The sequence below is a fragment of the Dermacentor andersoni genome, chromosome 4 (assembly GCF_023375885.2).
Source record: "Dermacentor andersoni chromosome 4, qqDerAnde1_hic_scaffold, whole genome shotgun sequence".
Lineage (NCBI taxonomy): Eukaryota > Metazoa > Arthropoda > Arachnida > Ixodida > Ixodidae > Dermacentor > Dermacentor andersoni.
The window spans coordinates 45,056,673-45,071,497 of NC_092817.1; the positions used below are offsets into that span (position 1 = coordinate 45,056,673).

At 49.1% G+C, this 14,825-nt stretch overlaps 1 protein-coding gene across 3 annotated transcripts in view; it reads right to left on the reverse strand.

The window, feature by feature from the left end:
* Positions 1-14,410, reverse strand: part of LOC126537031 (dachshund homolog 1-like) — a 245,232-nt gene extending 230,822 nt beyond the window's left edge. For all 3 annotated transcript variants that reach the window (XM_050184144.2, XM_055073657.1, XM_055073656.1), the window contains exon 1: positions 13,670-14,410. In XM_050184144.2, the coding sequence (XP_050040101.1) occupies positions 13,670-14,280 (611 nt within the window). In that variant the 5' untranslated portion in view covers positions 14,281-14,410. The remainder of the gene's footprint in view (positions 1-13,669) is intronic.
* Between the last annotated feature and the right edge of the window lie 415 nt (positions 14,411-14,825).

Below are 14,825 nucleotides of genomic sequence, written 5' to 3' on the forward strand. Positions count from 1 at the left end.
GTAAGGTTGAGGCAGCAAAAGGTCAATACAAACACGACTAAATCTCCATAATGATTTTTGTCAGGATGCGGGCATCGTGCGGTCTGATGGCATCGAATTGCGTGTATTGTAGACATCCTGTGCTCATGAGTGTTTTCTAATTTATTAAGTTCACTATGCTCGTGGACAACTTTCTGAGGCATTGAAGGGAAAGCTACGACGGCAGAGCTTTTGCACATTCCTGTGTTACTGCGCATTTTACATAGCTTGACAGGACTGTTGTATTCTTGAAACGGATACCGGGGAGGGGGGGGGTTGCTCTTCAATTATCCGTCCCTGACAATGCCGGACTGCCAGAGGCTGTGCTTTCAGTTAATGAGCGTTGCGTATGCATCGTCTCAGGCAGTCCTGGACACTGAACCAGTGCAGCTTCCACGTGCGACAGTTCCGCATTTGCCCAAACGCGGAAGAGAAAAGCAGAAAAATAAGTCGAACTTAAGATTCGGTGGGGTATTTGGTCTTGGGTATTTTGGGTATTTAGCTGTAGTAAATAAGATGTTTGTGTTTTCTGTTCCCCAGCTTAAACTTGCGCAGACGAGAATGTGGAACTATTTCTATGAGATCTCTTGCTTGTGCACAGTTGGACTCCGTAGCTTTCCTTTAAGTGCTATAGAAAGTTGCCCGCGAATGTACTATAGAGAACGTAAATTGCGATAAGGAAACATCAAAGCTATGAGTGACACTGAGGAACTATTTCGGGGCTCGTAAGAAGCGGATGCGTTTGAGTTTCCTAGTTCAGGGTTCCACTGCCAAGTAAAGTTGACGCCGAGTACGCTGCAGGCGTCTCGCAAGGCGTCCACGAGGAGCGACGCCAGCGGTGTTGCAGGCGTTGCACCCCGGTGGCGCACGGGATGAGCCCAACGGAAAACCGTCGGCGTTCGTAGCTCGACGTGTCCACCGTCCGTTCCGCTCAGACCACTGCGTGCGTACGCAACACGGTGTGGTATATGCACACAGCTGCTCAGGAGGAACGCTGTAGTGTTAGCGCAACGCAACGCTGACGTCATCCGCGGTAGGCAGGCTTCCCTGCGCCACTGGCCCCGCTGCAGATTCGATTGAGCGGAGCGCGACAGTGCATCCATGTGCATCCACTTGGCTTCATCGTTTTTGCGGCCAAGCGCAGCTGCACGTCTCTCGAGTCTCTGGAGACCTCCATATAGCCGCTCCCGTGGTATAGCGTAACAGCACGAAGGCGGCAGCGACGGCAGCTACACCGCCGGGGCGAAGGCACCTTGGGTATCTGCATAATTGCTACCGCAACAACAAACACAGGTGTACGTTACGCAGCGACAAGCACCACACCAAAGGGCGCTGGGACGCGGCTCTCCGTAGGCCCCGAACTAGAAGAACAGCCATGGGCAGTCCATCGGGCCCGCGATGCGGCCGAGAGGCTACACCTTTCGGTGCTGACGTGCGAGCGGCCCGCTTCGGGTTAGAGAACTAGCGCGACCTGAAGGACCTGAATAATGTTTTTCATACCATACTATTCACTAAATTTTTGCATCACGTGGGTCCCCCCATGTGCGTTGGTTCGGCGTACGTTCTTTCTTATAATACACGGAAGACCAGGAGGGCAAATAGCACAAACAAATAAAGAATTGTGCATTGAATGCAAAATACCTCAAAACTATGCAAGTAGAAAACTTTAGGCACTTTGGATGCCTGGCGCGGCACGGCCATCAAATGTGGCGGCTGCAGCATGTACGTATATGCAAAAATTACCAAGCGCCAAAGGGGCACGAAAGTGTAGAAGAAGGATGAACAACGCTATAGCGCAGCTTTGACGCTCGGTAATTCGTGTGTGGTATTGAGCCCCACACTGATTCCGAGAGCGGAAGCATCGGTGCATGCATTTCGGAGGACACATGGGACACTATATATTGTAGGAAATGAGGACGACGTTGTGTGCATCGCAAGGAAGATGGTATCTTTTAAGAACACGGCGTTGACCGCTAAGAGAGAGCCTTCTGCTGTTGCACCACATCGATTCAGAGACAGCAGTGCTGATCTACATTGCTTATCTCTTTTAGCCATATATTTCGAGTCTCAGGCGTCGAACGCTATACAACCACCATCGTAACCGTCTTTCGAACGTACACACCTGCAAGGCATAATACCGTGACATGTTAATTCGCCGCTGAAGTTCGCTACACGTTCGCTTCGTCGTTGTTTCTGCGTGACGAAGATCAGTGGGAACGGGTCAATTCAATTTCCTCGTTCGTGAAGCGTGTTCTCTCACGGTCGGCCGCGGCGTCTCTCAGCACATGCCCTACACGCAGGCCTTACAGCGAGCAACGAACTGGTGTGCGAAGTCGCGCTTTCTTCGCTTCGTATTATTATTATTTTTTTTTTCATTTCCCTCGGTGCTCAATCAACGCCACAGGGTCATTCTCTATTGGAATCGTGCTCGGGCGACGTTGCTCTACCCGAAGCTAGCCCGAACATCGGAAACGGTCCTCGGCAACAGGTATGCGTACACCATTCCAGCCGTCGAGAGAAGCGCCCGTACTCTATAGGTGTGCTGTACTACATGCGTACACTCACTCGTTCAGTCCAGGCAATGTACATGCACGCGTTCTATTGCGACCGCAGCTGATATGCCCGGGGAAGGTCGTTTCTTCTTCTTGTTCGTCGCCAGCTCCGTTGCTGTGGGAGAACTTCATGACCTATACGTGTCCTGCGCCTCTAGAGGTCGCCAGGGGTCAAAGTCGTGCTCGCCATTCTCGTCTCACCCCCTCTCCCTCTCTCAACATCTCTTTGAGTACGCGCGCAGTCAAAGCGCACATACGCGCGTATAGGTGCGCTTACTTACTCACGAGCGCGTCGCATACGCACAGTATAGACACGACGGCCAAGAACGCGCGCCACGGACTCTATACGGATGGCGTTCTTGGCGAGACGAACTCCATATACCTGCGCGGAGCATGTGTCTCGGACCGCGCACGCATTAGTAGTCGTGCATAATGTTGACCGCACAGAAAAGATGACCGATGGGGTCCCCACACAACGTAGCGATATGGGCCGCTTCGCGGTTCGTAGCAATTCGTTTGCGATCACGGCGAGCATGAGAACCTCGCTTCGCCGCACGGCCTCTATAGATGCAACGACAGGAGGGACGTGCCGGAGCTACTCGCGTTTTGCGGCTGTATATATACCTGCTGTCAGCTATTCGAGCCATGCACTTAACGGTCAGGGGGGGCGTTCTACAGCTTGACGAGAACATGCATATTGTCATCTGTATTGGCACTCATTTTCTCGTAATGCCTTTCTATTGGTTGAGCCCAAGGGAGGGTGCCAGCCACACTGCACTCCTGCATTTCAGGCTACGCACGCTAAAGCGCTATGTAATGTATTTATCTTGAACTATATTTTTTTTTCTTCGTTCCTATCGGATTCCGAAAGCTTTTGCCGCAGCGTGCGCAGTGGACAGGTCCACCACGCAGAGGCTGTTCGAAAATCGTGGTGGCAAGATTACATCGAGAAGCATTTCAACACCAAGAACACGAGTAAGTTTAATGATGGAACGGAGTGGATGAAGCTCCTGACAAGCGCCCCTCGAAAAGACATTTTTGTCAGTCTACAGAAAGCCCTACATGTTTATAGGGTCTATAGATATCATGTGCTCTTAAGTTCCTGCAGTTCTTGTACGTCATTATCTATACATTTTCCTCAAGCAGCCGAATTTGAAGTATACGGACCACAGAAGAGCGAGGGAAATATAGGTCTGTTAGCAATTTTTGTTTATGGCATGGAATATCTATTAAAGCCAGAAGGGCAAGTCTTTAAAAGTCAAAGCGCCATGCGAGATATCTATATAGGTATACAACATATAGACAACATAAATTTCTCTGCGAGGCATGGCCTCCTTTCCGACATGCAACATCAACCAACCGATGTCCTAAAGGACAATTACTCGAGCCATTCACACCTCCCTAAATGTGCGGCGTTGTCGCTGTGTGCCATATTGAATAATGTGTTAGTGAAATTGTATACTGTATTTGGCTTACAGTTACGTAGTGTGCAAATTTTTGTCTGCCATCATCATCATTTATCTTTATCACTTCCTTCCTTCTCGCATCTCCTTCTGCAGAGTAGCAGGCTAGAGCGTGCTTGGTCACTCACCTTCTTCTCCTCTTTTTCGCAAGTAATTGATCTCGCTATGTACTCGCTGAGCCAACGAGGCGACTCACATCCCGCGCTTCTGTGGTTCACCCACGCTGTTGTTTGTGCTTGAACAGTGAGCAACACGAACTCACCGCCAAAGACGAGCAATATTATATCGAAGCATGTGCCGCCGACAACCCTTATTCTACTCATCAGGAGAAAAAAATAACACGGCATATTGAAGACTCAATTATAGAGTTGACCTGGCAAAACTTCCGTTACATTATCGCAAGGTTGTTACCACGTGTGTGGTAACAACGGGTGAAAGAATTGTCTTAAAACTGGCGTGTAAAAACTGCTGCGGAAGCTGTCTAATGGGACTTGTCAGATAGTGAGCAAGCATTCTTTCCAGTCATATATCATGTATATACCTATATGTAGATATGCAACGCGAATGTGATACGCGAATCTCAGTAGTCATATGCGTTTTCATAAGGCCTTCTGATATAAATCCTCATAGGACCTCGTGTATACCTGTACGGAGCACATCGTGTCACGGGTTACAGACAGGCGGATGGACGGACAGATTTCCGAGAGAAGTAGCCCTAGAACGCTTACGCATTGAAACTATTCCAGCACGCGTTGGCTTGCGGCAGCGCTGAGGATACATGTCACAGACTAGAAAACTGTTGGTCTCGACTGTATATTCTGCCAAACGTGACGTCACGCGGTTCTCGGAAAGGGAAAAAAAAACACATGACTTGGCGCGAACGTGTAGATCGGTGTCTTGACGTCCACATGTACATTCCACGGTTGCCGCCGGAGGCCGGAAGGGCGCGTCAATGTCGACGGTGCGGTGAGAGCGAGCTGAAGCCAACGGACCTCGCCTGTCGTCAGCGGCGGCTGTGATCGCTGTCCGCCCTTTTTGCCGTCGCGAAGCTATAACCGCAGCGCTCGGTGACACGCGCTGCCAGCTGAATTACCGTGCGCAACACGAACGCAGGTGCGCATTCTGAGTGCGCAAGCCATTTGCTTACTCATGCAGTCGGAATCTCCTCGCACACTTTTGTTCACTGTAAAACCGTACAGCCTATAGTGGAAGCGCGAGAGCTGGGTCTGCGCAATGTTATGATTGTATTTCGTTTCCTTTTCGTGCCTCGTCGGCGGTTCGAAGCGGCACTCTGCCTGCTTTTATCACCAGGATTGGCCGGTCGTTAGCGGTTGACAACAGGAAAATAATAATGCAAGAAGTCGCGTATATATAGAAGGCTCTCCAGACTGCGTCCACGCACTCACGAGTAACAACATCCATGGCAAAGTGATGCCATATAGGCCACACATCTTCTAATCACGAAACTCTCCTTATATGTAGTATGCAAATGTACAATTAGGCAGCTCAAAGACTTACCCATGGACGCCTCGTGGATGAAAATTAAATTGCTAGGTTTCTTACGTGCTATAACCACGATCAGATTATGAGGCAAGCCATGGGGTGGGGGACTTCGTATTAACTTTGACCTCTTGGTCTGAATACACAATTTTCTTTTTTTGCATTCCGCAACCATGCACGGCGGAGATCGAACCCACGGCTTCGAGTGCAGCAGCGCGATGCCATAGCCACTGAGCTATCCCGCAGCGGGTACCTCGTGAATCATGCGCTATGTATACGTTTTCCTACGGGTGTTCTCGTCCACCCACCTCGCACAAGTGAAATTCATGCCTGAAAGTGATAGGCATACGGCAGTGTATTAAATACGCGGTTTACAAAGAGACCATATGCAACCTGAGGACTTGTCCTCTGAGTAACACATATACCATTTTGTAGAGATTTGCGTTTTTCGGGGATGTTTCTTGTCCTTTTCACTCTGACATTTCAGCCACATAGTTTTTACAATGTGACTTTAGTGAAATAGGTTGCCCTTCAGCAACGTATGACCGGCGAGCTTATATGATGCCAGAAGTTAATATATGTCATATATACATATATATAGGCCGCCGTGTGTACATGACGTTTAGGCATTCTATGAGCACGTGAACTTGCATGCATCGATTATCTATGAACAGTTATGGACTACACGGGCACGTTATATGTATAAACTGCTTATAGACAGTATATGTACTTCCAAGGCAAATGTTCATAGACTTTCCGAAGATTCTCGAAATAAACTTTTACCACGAATTTATTACGCAGTGAACCGCACACTTCCTGCTATAGCTGCGAATAATCCAGCTCTTGCCTGCACCACACTGCATGCTTTTAAATCTACGAGGCGTAGCTGTATTTATAATCGCACTCGCCTTCGTGGGAAGCGAGGCGTCAAAGGACGTGCGCACGTGTAAGTGTGCGAAGGCGACAACAGTTTTCTATGATAAAGCCTTGTCACTGCGCTATGACAGCCGCCTATGGTCGAGAGACAGGCGTCCACCCTTGAAGACCAGCGAGCGCACCACGTACACATATGAAGCGTCAAGCGCGTGAGAGCAATGTGTCTATGCGTATACGTTGTCGAGCAGTATATAGAAGGCTGCGCCGAGCGAGTTAATGATGTGGCGCCGTTCCAAAAGCGTGTCGATAATGTTCGATGCGCGAGCATCCTCAAATGGTTTTTCGCATATCCTTGTCCGTCGGCTGCTCGACTCGATAATTACGCGGAACTTTCGAATCGTAACTCACGAGGCGCACGCTGCACCTCCATCGCATGCACCCTGCATGTCTAATCTGCCATCTAGCTTACCAGTCATCGCTTCCGTTCTATCAAGGCTGTCATGCAGACTTGTTCGCGTGCCGTAATCTAAACGTAATTTCGGCTTTGTCCAAAATCACGGCCTCGCAAAACAGGTATCTTTTTACACATTCTCCCTACACACAGGTATATGCGACCCGATGATCCACCGTATTAAAGAAATAGGAATGTTGGATGGGAGAGAAATCAGGTGTCCCTTTTCTTTGCTCACAGGAACGTTTGCCAAGACTTTATTAACATTCGTACCTTGACGATACTTGACAGCGCTACCGACGTATACTGTATAAGTGTTCAATCACAAAAAGGCTAAAGGAGGTTGTTCGTATAGTAAGTGTAGACGTGCGAAGCCATCATCCTGCGACCTCCCCGTCACACAAGGCATGAGTGGGTGCAAAAAAAAAAAAAAAAAGAAAACTTGGTTTGTGCACGCAAGACCAATGGTTATGCGAGCTTCCTGGTACGGATCTGTGCATGTATACATACAAAAAAAAAAAGAGCAAGAAAAACGCTGCTCATTCTGTGGAATGAAGCGAAAATATTAGTAAATATGGTACTATACGGCTAGTGTATGTTGCATGCAGTGCAACAAGCTTTTGATCTTTTCTTTTTTACTTCTTTTTCTCAGGCGGCTTAATCTTGGCTCGCGCAGCAAGCAATAGTTGACGATCCAGACCAGCGATCAAGTATATATGAGAGCACAAAGAAGCTCATTACAGTGGCCGCAGGACCACGTGGAACCGCGATAATGCCTGCGGCTCTCTCAACTCGCAGAGCGCTCCCTCCCCCCCTCCTTTATACCCCCCATCGCACTCACGAAAAGATAAAGCGCATAACACACCAGCGCAATTCACACTCCAAATGCGCGCGTGTGCGCTCAAAACCGTGCGGCTGTGAGCACACTCCTCCCCCTCGAGCGCCGAAACCCATCTTCCTCATTACCGACAGCGTCGTCCGCTAATCCGATAAGCGTCCAGCGGTGCGCACGGGGGCGATCAAACCTCCGCTCCCTCCTCAACTTCCTCGCGCACCAATGCGAGGGCGCTGCGTGCAGGGCCTATATGCAGGCCTATGCTACGCGCACTTTTGGAAGCTCGCGTTCCTCGTTCTATACAGTAATACTGAGCCCGTATATAGTAAGAGTCTCGCCGGCCCGCACCCGAGTCTCGCCAGAACAAAGAGCACCACAATGGATCTCTCGTATAATCTCGAATCTGTCCTCACGGATCGCTTCACTCGCGCCGGCGCCGAGCACGAGCTGGCGCCGAGCTCTAAAACCTTTACGGTGGCTCGGGCCCTCCGCGCACACGCGAAGTGACAAACCCCGCGAGCAAAGAGAAACGCGCGCAGGGTCTCGGCGTCGGGCCCGGAGATGCGGTGGCGAAAGACTCGGCGAGCGCGCCTGCTGTGCGGGCGGGTGTTGGCGGGTTTAGTACATACGTGCCGAGGGCACAACTAACAATCGCCAACTCCATTAATTACACACACTCCCCGCGGACTCGTAAACGAAGCTTAACTAATCCGAGAACGAGGAGCTCGCGTCTATTCTCTCGCAATACAGCTTCGGCGAACGCGTCTGCGCGAAGCCTCTTGCGTGCGCGCCCGCTGTCCACGCCTTTTTTTGGTTCGTCTGCATGCGGTGCTTCGCTGTTTTGCCTCGCTGAGGCAGCCAGCTCTGTCGAGCGGGCGACTCAAGTTGGCGCTGAGATATGCACACGGGTATAAGCACCCGCGGCTTCGCTGGTTGCGCAGTGGTGCGGACGAGTCGCTCTGATTCGACGGCCATCCAGAGCTAGAGATTCACGCGGACGCGGAAAGAAGTCGGCTGTGCGGAGGACGCATGTGATCGTCTATGCATTTGCGTGTATATATCCGCTTCGCTGTGCACAGCCAGCTGATGGGGAAGAGCGTGCACATATACTCGAAGTTTTTGTCGCATGCAGGACAGCGCAACGTGCTCATGATCGCGATTTCCAACAAAAAGTAATGAAATCCATAAGACTCGGAGGTGTTTTGAACCCGAGTGACCTCAAAAGCGTCATAAATGAAGTACGGAAAGATGACAGTGCATAAAAGACAGGCGATAAAGAGCACTTATGTGTGAACCGTACACCACGCAAACTCGGTTGAGACAGTACAGCTTGAGCTTATACAGCTAGCTAAAGCATGTATGTAAGTATAGTTCACTTATAGTATACGAAGGGAGCACTGTAAATACAGGAATAAATGCAAGACGGAAGGCTTGAAGTATGCAACGTAAGCAGAAGCTACTGGTGAAGGGAAATGCAGCTGCATGGTTGTTTCAAACTATCTTCGATTAGATGTCGTAGTCGACCGCGCACATTATAGTTAAGCGCACGCGTTCACGTGTTTTCAGTGAGTACTTCAGAGCGTAAACCAAATGTACAGTTATGGTATATTATCAGGATGTAGAAATATTGCTACAAGTTAATGACGCGTGAATATTTTTGTAGAAACATCACGCATTGTCAGCTTGTGCCCCCCCCCCCCCCCCAGACATCAAGAATTCCAATATTGTCTTCAAAAGCACACGCAGAACTGCCCAAGATAGCTGATCAGATGTGAGCACAACTAGCGATATCAAAGAATGTAAGAAAGAAAGGAATGAAGACAAATAAAAAAAGATGATAAAGCGTATCCCCATGAAGCATACATTAGATAGAAGCAAAATATAAATTACATTTATTACTTTCAGAAAAGCACTGAGGCTTGCACAAAGCAACGTGGAAAACATATATGCCATACAATCTTAGCGACAAAGCCCATTCGCGACAAGCTAATGGCGTCAAGACATTCTTGCAATAAGCCACAATGTCAGTAATAAACGTCGGTAAGCGAATTAACATCGCAAACCAGAATAAAGAAAGATGCGTGCAACAGCAAAGTTTCTCAAAGCAACAGTTTCCCGAAGAAACACGAAGACCACCCGTAAGTCCCACAAACGACAAACTTCGCGAACTGCACTTAATATACCAAGATCTTTTACGTACACATCCATAAAAAGGAACGAATGGTATAGTGATTTGGACAGGAACATTATGGTCTGATACGTTTTACAGTTCACCGAGATTGGTTATGTTGTTTATAGTAATTGGCCAGTTAATTCAAAGGCTGACAATCATAGGAAAACTGGCCTCATCTTATTAGGCTTCGAAAAGCTTCAACAGAAAACATGTGCACTAAAATGAGTAAACAAAGCTCTATATATAAAAATAAAATTGTAAAAGTTTAAGAAATGTGTACTAGTCAATCGGACTAAGTTAGACATTCAACTGCATGCTAATATAAATAAGTGCAAACAATTGTGATAACAATGACGATATATTTGAAAGAAATCTTGATTTCTAACGGAAGCGTGTCATAAATCACCAAGGACCATCATGGAAGACAATATAACTGTGCTAGCTCAATAATAGGCAGAACATCAGCTTAACATTTCGTGCGCCCTATGTCGAAATAATGTTCGAATAGATACGATTATTCTAACAATATATAGGTGCCCTCGCTCTTTGCTTACATTTACGTTTGCATGCCATATAGGCAACATCAAGGTACAAAGCCATAATCTTGGGTCTATACAACGAGCAATTGTTGTCACTCGTATTTTATTCTTTCTGAATTAATAACATATTTATTATACCCTTCGGTAAATTGACTTTCAACTGATTACCTTTCAGATAATCGTTTACCGCAAGCATCTCTTAAAGGTCATCGTGTTTTGACGCAAAGAAAGCAGAAGGCAAAAAAAAGAAAAGGAAGGAACGCTGATGCCATCGGCAAAGTTAATTGCATGAATCAGAGTGAAAGAATCGAAGATGACACGTGTTTCGGGTGAAAGCCGTATACTGAGGTCACGCACGTATCCGCGGTAAAACGGAAGACAAGCGGAGTTTTTCAATATACATGGTTCATTCACGACACACTCGTTATAAAACGTATAGCTTGCTGCGGATACTGCATAAATGAATAAAATCAAACGCGAAGAACAAACAAACAAAAAGCAAACAGTAAACAATAACAAACTGTTTGCTGGTTATACCTTTATACCATATGTCACATACTGCAGAGCGACCACATATTTGTGCGCAGTTCAAGCTGATTCATTTGCCGCCTATATTTCTGCGGCACAATAAGTTGTTCTTTAAACTTACAGTGCATTTTTATTGGTGATAAGTAGAAACGGAAGACAAATGCCGATGAAGATGCGCGTGCATGAGTACATCATCCATCATTCGAATTCGCCGATACAAATGCTGTGCGCATGTATAGGCTGCGAATAGTGTGCTCTATTTAAAGTGATCAGCTTGATTCAAATCTATAAAATGAAATAAAAGAAAGCCGAGTCTGTTAAATTCTGACAGAACTGATGAGTAAAGCCGGTGACGCGCAAGTTTTAGCAGCGCTAGTCCTATAGATATACATATTGCTGCAGTTGTTGCCTGCAGTCGATGGCACCCACTAATACGGAACAATGGTAGAAAGCGATCTTTAGGCAAACAAAAACCACTGAGCTAAACAATTTTGATAAAACTACAGCTCAAACTGTAGCACGCGTTTCTTCGACACTGTGAATACAGGTGAAATTGGGACAAAACTAATCCCACATATACCGAGTTTCTGGTAGCCTATAGCGTTTTGAATAAAGTATATGTGTATAGCCAACGACTGGTTTTGGTTGTGTTGTGTATATGATTTGGCTCTCTTGAGTTCACGGGGTCACGATCGCGGATTCTACATAAGTGGGTCAATGCACTGAATAACAGAACTGCGCAAAGTTGGTCATTTCGCAGCACAGTTTACGCGATTTCTCAATGACTCGAGCAGGAACTGAAGTTTGTGAAGGAGGCAGAAACAATATAGTTACAACAACACCTCATGTACTGTTCGTGTGCTGAATCCACGAATACTTGGAGAATTACCGCTTTATGTCCAGCTTAGGCTGTCATTCCCAAATAAATATCTGAACATATATATATATATATATATATATATTGAATTGCAAATAGCATACCGTACTGAATTCATTCAGCAGATGTGACGGTAACAGATACTAACTGGCGAAAAAAAGAGAGAGAAAGAGAGGTGCTGGATTGCTAAAAAAGTTTCCGATTTGCAGCCCTATACTATTGTAGGCTGAATATAGAGCAGTACTTCCCATAAACATTTGAATATGAAGTATACGCGACAGCTTCCGTAATGTACCTGTTTACTTTTAATCCGAATAGCATGTTGCATTTACGCGGTCCTTCTGGGGAGAAGCCGGCGACGCAATAGTTGTCAACATTTCCAATTTCGTGCAAATAAATCAACCAATTAAGTTTAAAGACCACCTCGCTGGTAGTTTGTGAGTATTTAAGAGAACACACGACTCAAGGAGCGAGAAAATAAATAGTTATCATCCGCGGTTATTCACAAAGTTGTTGCCATGCCTTTTGTAAGGATGCGTAGTACAGTATGTACACGCATGGTATTTCCGACATGAAGGTTTTGCGTGTGCAGAACGTCAGCGCTTGCATTGTCTGTTGTTTATTTTCTTTCTTTTCTTCTTCTTTTTCCGTGTGTATGTAGTTTGCACTGTTAAAATCAGCCTACAGTGGCGTTGGGCTGTCCTGCTTTCCAATTGTTTTTGATTTTACTGTTTTCACCGCGCATACAGCTGCGCCGGAGCACTTACATTGTGCCAGCCTGTATACATAAATAGCTTCTGTTCCTTCACCTGCAGGCATTTGCTCTTGATATCACTTTGCACCATTTTGCCATATCACTTTCAAACGCCCGTCAGAATAAGACATGCGTTTCACGCACGAAACAGTCATGCGCTGCTTATTGGCAGGTCGTAAGTGTCAACACAGCTGAAACTGGTGAAAGGGGATTAGAATTACAGCGAAAGTAACCAGCAGATCCCTCCTGTTAGCGTCGGCGTGCAGCTGGTGTTTCCGCTTCAAGCATCCAAGTGCCTGACAAAACAATATGTACAGATCGCACGCAATGCTTTCGTGCAGGTGGGAAATCACTATGCACTTTCGCTGATCACTCCTCAGCCTTCTCGACAGGACGCCAGCCATGAGTATAGTTAACATCTTTCTGAGATTTTTATACAGTGCAGTGAAATAATAAGGACTCGAGTAAAGGATGCAAACGTTGCGCCTCCGTGCATGATTATCCGCAGAAATGTTGCTTCGTTATCTTAAGGAAGAACACACAGGCGCAGAGCCTCCCGTTATATAGATGTCTTAGACGTCGGTAGACATCCCAGTAGACATCGGTAGACTTGCCGAAGCAACAATGGAAACGTTCACGGCTTGGCAGCAGGAGACGCTTTCTAAATATCGCACAATATACATAACAGCTGTAGTGCCCCTGGCTGCCACTGATCTCATATTGTAGATCCAGGCAGCACACAGCTGGCACGCGCGTTAAAACGAGAAAACAGGAGTGGCCGCGCTTATAGTTTCACGTTTTCATTCGCACAATATTTCTTACTCGCTTGTCCCAAGACCCCGATCACAGATGTTTACAGTGCATAAGCTTGTCGTCTTCCAATGATTCACAATGACAACGATCGATATCGAGTATGCGAATGCAGCGACGCGTGGCATATCGAGCGGTGCGCTTCTATGGGACGCGACGGATGGGCTCTCGCCCCCCCCCCCCCCTGCCCTCCCCCCACGTGGTGCCCCGGAGGCACGACGCGCGGCTTCTCTACACAGCTCGCGAGCGTGCACCAACACCGAATAAAGAAAAGAGCACAACGCCTCGCTGACCTGGCAGTGGTGCAGTCCTTGTAGAGGGCGTCGAAGTCCTTGCACGACAGCAGCTTGCACCGGTTCACGCCGGGCTGGATGGCGCCCAGTCCGCGCAGGATTCGCACTTGCTCCACGTTGCACACGATGGGCGTGATGTCGAGCCGCTTGAGCTTGGTGTACACCGTGTGTAGTCCGCCCACGAGGTGCTTGAGGAACAGCTCGAACGCCTGCGGCAGGCACAGCAGGTACTCGCCGCTCACCAGGAACGCGGCCACCTTGGCGCCGCGATAGTCGATCAGGCGACAGTCGGTGGCCGACGCGTCCGACGGGATGCCCGGCGGTGACGGCGGTGGCCGCATGCTCCCGTACAGTGCGCGGCCACCGTTGAGCGCGTGCAACACGCCGTAGCCGGTCTGCTTGGGTGGCGGCGGGGGCGGTGGCAAAGCTGCGCCCAGCGGGCTCTCGGGTGTCGAGCGCGTCGGCGTCAGCGAGCCGAGGCCCGACTTGGGGCTGGAGCCGCCGCGGGCCGACGGCGAGTGCGCGGTGGCCACCGGCGAGCCGAACGTGAGCGTCGGCGGCGACGGCGTGCCGCCTCCGCTGCTGCAGCTGCCCAGAGAGCCGGCGTCCATTGGCCTCCTCGTGCCGCGCGCAGCAACTTCAGGGCCCGGCTGCCGCTGCAGCGTCGTTCTCGTCTCGCGAACGTGTTCCGTGCCGTCCGACCGAGACCGCGCGGACTTCGCCGCCAGCGGCCGCCGCGGCGAGGCGCTCTTCGAGAAGGCGTCGGAATTGAGGGGGGGGAGGAACGGAGCCCCCCCCCTACCGCACCTCTCCTCTCTTTTTCGCTTTCACCCCCCCCTCCTCCGCGCGCCATCATGTCCCCTCTCCCCCGTTTATCCGGACAGCCCGTGTCCGGACAGGGGGAGCGAGGGCGCGCGAGCCAATGGCGGCGTGGCCCGACGCAGGCATCTCGGCGCGGGCCGGTCCGGTGGGCAGGGCCCAGGGCGGGCGGGGCTGCGGTGCCCCAGGCCACCGCCGCTGCCACCAAGAACGCTGTGCGCGCCGTGAGATGGCGCTCGCGTACAAAAGCGCGCTCTTTTCCTGCGACGGGGAGAGCACCCACGGCACGGGGTGCAAAGGGGTTTGTTTTGGTTTCGGCCCCGCGATGGGCGCTCTC